This window comes from Egretta garzetta, unplaced genomic scaffold (assembly GCF_000687185.1).
Source record: "Egretta garzetta isolate BGI_Z169 unplaced genomic scaffold, ASM68718v1 scaffold1374, whole genome shotgun sequence".
Classification (NCBI taxonomy): Eukaryota; Metazoa; Chordata; class Aves; order Pelecaniformes; family Ardeidae; genus Egretta; species Egretta garzetta.
This window is the reverse complement of record NW_009259544.1, coordinates 3,415-8,733: the sequence shown is the minus strand read 5'-3', so window position 1 is coordinate 8,733 and position 5,319 is coordinate 3,415. Positions and strand designations below refer to the sequence as shown.

General features: G+C 60.0%; 1 protein-coding gene across 1 annotated transcript in view; it reads left to right on the top strand.

The window, feature by feature from the left end:
- Positions 1–1,408: 1,408 nt before the first annotated feature.
- Positions 1,409–5,319, top strand: part of LOC104125252 (very long-chain acyl-CoA synthetase-like) — a gene marked incomplete at its 3' end in the record, with an annotated part of 6,855 nt that continues 2,944 nt past the window's right edge. The window contains exons 1-7 of the mRNA XM_009637684.1: positions 1,409–1,637; positions 2,147–2,305; positions 2,597–2,892; positions 3,405–3,495; positions 3,731–3,929; positions 4,035–4,132; positions 5,174–5,304. Coding sequence (XP_009635979.1) covers positions 1,409–1,637; positions 2,147–2,305; positions 2,597–2,892; positions 3,405–3,495; positions 3,731–3,929; positions 4,035–4,132; positions 5,174–5,304 — 1,203 coding nt within the window. The remainder of the gene's footprint in view (positions 1,638–2,146; positions 2,306–2,596; positions 2,893–3,404; positions 3,496–3,730; positions 3,930–4,034; positions 4,133–5,173; positions 5,305–5,319) is intronic.

Genomic DNA, 5,319 nt, shown 5'->3' with positions numbered 1-5,319 from the left:
TTGGGTGCCCCTCTGGGGTCCTTTGGGTGCCCATTTGGGATGGGTGGGGTCCCTACCCGACCAATGGGTGCGTTGGGTGCCCCTCTGGGGTCCTTTGGGTGCCCATTTGGGATGGGTGAGGTCCCTACCCGACCAATGGGTGCGTTGGGTGCCCCTCTGGGGTCCTTTGGGTGCCCATTTGGGATGGGTGGGGTCCCTACCCAACCAAGGGGTGCATTGGGTGCCCCGTGGGGTCCTTGGAGCAGCCATCTATGATGCCTGGGGTGCCTGTCCAATTGGGGTGCCTATTTGGGGGTACACTGGGTGCCCCATGGGATCTTTGTGGCACCCATCCAGGATGCCCAAGGTTCCCACCCAATTGAGGTCCTTACCTGGGGTGTGCCTGGTGCTCACCTGGGGTCCTTTGGGTGCCCATTTGGGATGGGTGGGGTTCCTACCCAACCAAGGGGTGCATTGGGTGCCCCTCTGGGGTCCTTTGGGTGCCCATTTGGGATGGGTGGGGTCCCTACCTGACGAAGAGATGTGTTGGGTGCCCCTTTAGGGTCCTTGGAGCACCCAGCCAGGGTGCCCATGCAATCAAGGTCCCTACTTGGGGTGCGCCTGGTGCCCCTCTGGGGTCCTTTGGGTGCCCACTTGGGATGGATGGGGTCCCTACCCAACCAAAGGGTGCATTGGGTGCCCATCTGGGATCCTTCTGGCACCCATCCAGGATGCCCAAGGTTCCCACCCAATTGAGGTCCTTACCTGGGGTGTGCCTGGTGTCCCTCTGGGGTCCTTTGGGTGCCCACCTGGGATGGGTGGGGTCCCTACCCAACCAAGGGGTGCATTGGGTGCCCCGTGGGGTCCTTGGAGCAGCCATCTATGATGCCTGGGGTGCCTGTCCAATTGGGGTGCCTATTTGGGGGTACACTGGGTGCCCCATGGGATCTTTGTGGCACCCATCCAGGATGCCCAAGGTTCCCACCCAATTGAGGTCCTTACCTGGGGTGTGCCTGGTGCTCACCTGGGGTCCTTTGGGTGCCCATTTGGGATGGGTGGGGTTCCTACCCAACCAAGGGGTGCATTGGGTGCCCCGTGGGGTCCTTGGAGCAGCCATCTATGATGCCTGGGGTGCCTGTCCAATTGGGGTGCCTATTTGGGGGTACACTGGGTGCCCCATGGGATCTTTGTGGCACCCATCCAGGATGCCCAAGGTTCCCACCCAATTGAGGTCCTTACCTGGGGTGTGCCTGGTGCCCACCTGGGGTCCTTTGGGTGCCCACTTGGGCTGGATGGGGTCCCTACCTGACCATGGGGTGTGCCTGGTGCTCACCTGGGGTCCTTTGGGTGCCCATTTGGGATGGGTGGGGTCCCTACCCGACCATGGGGTGTGTTGGGTGCCCCTCTGGGATCTTTGGGGCACCCATCCATGACGCTTGCATCCCCAGAGCTCCAGGCCGCCGTGGAGGAGGTGCTGCCAGCCCTGAAACGTGACGGCATCCGCGTCTTCTACCTGAGCTCCACCTCGCCCACGCCGGGCGTCGAGGCCCTGCTGCCCCTCATCGAGGCGGCTTCCGATGAGCCCCCACCCGCCCACCACCGCGCCGGCATCACCGCCGACTCCAAGGCCATCTACATTTACACCTCCGGCACCACCGGTGAGGCTGTGGGGACAGAAACCCCCCAAGACGGGGGTGGTGGGGGTTGCTCCTTGGTGAATGGCGACTGGGAGGGTTTGGGTGCGATGGGTGAAGAGTCCAAGGAGGTCCTTCCCCATGGGTTGTGCGGGCGTGGCAGTGCACGCGATGGTGGGGAGGTTGGAGGGGTCCAACTGTCGTGGGTCCACCTGGGTCAGGTTCCTCCCGGTTGTGAACATGGGAGGGTTGGGGATCTCCAAGGATGGAGACCCACCACGTCCTTGGGTTTGTCCTTGTTGGGATGGGGCGGGGAATTGGACGTCCTTCATCCAACCCTGAACCCAAACCGGATCCCACCCCAACCAATCCAGGCGCATCTGGATGAGGTTTCTCACGGCTCCTCCCAGGTCTGGAGACCTCTAGGGATGGAGACCCAACCCCCCGAGGGAAGGGGTTTGACCTCCCATCCCACGTGAGCACCTCCAAGGAGACCATTTCCCACCTTCTTCTCCTACCCCTCCCCCCTCCAGGGCTGCCCAAGGCAGCGGTGATCACAGAGCTGAAGCTGATGATGGTTGCCAACCTGGGTCGGCTCTGTGGCCTACAGCCTGATGATGTTGTCTACACCACCTTACCGCTCTACCACTCAGCCGGGCTGCTCATCGGGGTGGGCGGGTGCTTCGAGGTCGGTACGTAACCCACCCCACCCCACCCCACCCATCGCCCCACATGGCCCGGCCAGCGTTGGGAGGGGGTACGGGCAAGGACAGGTGGAGAGAGGTGTTGGAGATGGATGGATGGACAGATGGACGGATGGATGGATGAATACGTGGGGAGGGGGGAAGAGGAAGAGCAAGGAAAAGGGGGTGTCCATGTAGACAACGGGTGACGGTGGAGGTGGGCGGACAGGACAGCTACTCGTGGAGATGGATGGAGAGGAAAAGGGGGAGGGGGGTCACCACCCTACGACGTCCCCACAGGTTCCACCAAGCCCAAATCCACCCCGGGGTGGGAGACAACGCCACTGGGCGCATGCACGCCCGCCCGCCCCAACGGTCCCTCCCTTCGTCACCCTCCACAGCGCGCCGGTGAGCGGGAGCACGGGGTGCGCATGGCCTTGGGCAACGGCCTACGGGCGGAGGTGTGGAAGGAGTTTCTCCAGCGCTTCGGACCCATCTCCATCTGGGAGTTTTATGGAGCCACCGAGGGCAACGCCGGCTTCATCAACTACACCGGGAAGGTTGGGGCCGTGGGCAGAGCCAACGTATTCCTCAAGGTGAGCCACTGGTGATGACGATGGTAGGGGGAGCGACCAATACCACACCTCAAGTTGGGCTGATGCCGATGGGGAGGGTGTCTCCAGGATACCCTCTCCATGGCAGTGCCAAACGGAGACCTCCTTGGAGAAGCCACCCGCCATCCATCCGGTTGGGTTGCTACAAAAAAGCAGGATCTCCAAGATGGCCATCCAAAAGGCGTCTCCTCCACCTGGTTGGCCAACGTTAACCCAACAGCGTTGACTCAAAGTCGGAGCGTCCATGGTGACCTGGGCATCTCCGTAACCCCAAGAAAGACCACGTTGGTGCCAATTCCCAACCCCCAACCACCCACGTGTCACTCGGCGTTGTCCCACCGGGCTTTGATTTGGAAGAGACCCCCATGACTTTGGTCGATGGTTGACTCTATTATAAATTAAATCATCTTTCGATACCAAGAGTGCTCAGGTCAGATGGAAAACAAGCGGCGTTTCTCTTCCACCCACCGCTTCGTTCTTCTTCTGCTCTCCAGAGTTTCGCTCCCTTCGAGCTGATCAAGTACAACGTGGAGGAGGACGAACCCGTACGTGACGAGCAAGGGCTTTGCATCCGAGCCCGCCCTGGTAAGACACGCCCCACCGAGGACTTTTTGGGGCGGAAAAAACGTGGGGGAAGACGCAGGGTTGAGACACATCTTGGCCCTTATCCCCACCATCTTGGTGGCTGGAAGCCACCAGAAACCCCTCAAAGAAACAGGGAACATCATCCCCCGAGCACTTGGTGGGGCGTGGAGGTGCCATTTTCCCAGCACTGAGGCAGTTGCTGACCGACCTGGGACCTTCTTGTCCCTCCTCGAAGGTGAGACAGGGTTGCTGGTCATTAAAATCACCAAGAACACCCCTTTCCACGGTTACGCCGGCGATTCCCAGAAAACGGAGAGGAAAGTCTTGAGGAATGTCTTGGTCAAAGGCGACGTCTTCTTCAACAGCGGTGACCTCCTCCTGATTGACCGCGAAAGATTCGTCTATTTCCAGGATCGTGTGGGAGATACTTTCCGGTAAAATCCGACCCTCTCGGACCCACGGCCGCATGGTGGCCGTGCCACCCGCCCACCCAAATCCCAACCCCCACCTCATGGCTTCATCCTTTCTCTTCCCCCCAGCTGGAAAGGTGAGAACGTGGCCACGACTGAGGTGGAGGCCACTCTTGCCATGGTGAACTTCATCCAGGAGGTCAACGTCTACGGGGTGTCCGTGCCGGGTGAGTACCGGCTGGCGAACGGGACCCAAATAAGAACCCGGTGACACTTCAACCATCTCGTGTGTCCCCCAAATGGTCTCGGTGGCCACCAAGAAGCCTAAAGTAGAACAAAATGGAAGGAACCTCCAACCATCATCTAGGTCCAACTGCCTGACCACCTCAGGACTCATTGACCCAAAATGATGAGCCTGGTATCGTTTTGGCTCACGACTACTGCCCCAATGGTCCAAAGAGCCACCAAGAAGAGCAAACCAGGACTAGGTTGCCCAAAAGAAGCTTCTAGTGGTGCTTGGGGCAAGTACCATGTCCACATCACAAGCCAACTGACCACCAAGAAGGTTAAAGTAGGACTTACTGACCCAAAGTAAGTCTCTGGCCTGGCTTTGGCGCACAATGGGCTCCTGTAAACACCCGGGTGGCCACCAGGAAGGCCAAATAGTCAACTTGGTTGCCCAAACCAAGTGTCCAGCATTGTTTTGGGCATGCAACGTGCCCCCGCAGTGGTCCAAGTAGCCACCGAGACAAGTACAATGGGACTCGGTTGCCCAAAAGCAGCATCGGGCGGTGGTTTGGGCAACTGACACATCTCCATGATGGTCCAGGTGGCCACCAGGAAGTGTGAAAGCGGCCTCAGTTGGCCCAAATAAGCGTCTGCTGTGGTTTTGGGCCCTTGACATGCCCCAATCATGGTCCCAGTGAGCCCCGAAATGGCTGAAGTGGGGCATGTCCACCCAAAATTGGTGTCCAACATCACTTTGGGCACGTAACAGCTCCCCATGATGGTCCAGGTGGCCACCAGGAAGAATGAATGGGGCCTCAGTTGGCCCAAATAAGCATCTGCTGTGGTTTTGGGGCCTTGATGTGCCCCAATTGTGGTCCCAGCGACCCCTGAGATGGCTGAAGTGGGGCACGTCCACCCAAAACCGGTGCCCAACGTCACTTTGGCCACGCAACAGCTCCCCGTAACGGTCCAAGCGGCTACCAAGAGTCCTGAAGCGTGACTCGGTTGCCCAAAATGACCCCCTGGGGCCTCGTTTGCAGGCTGCGAGGGGAGGTGCGGCATGGCGGCCATTCGCCTGAAGGCCGGGGCGACCTTCCAGGGCGAGACCCTCTACACCTTCACCAGGGACATGTTGCCCGCCTACGCCGCCCCCCGCTTCGTGCGCATCCAGGTCAGTGGCCCCGGC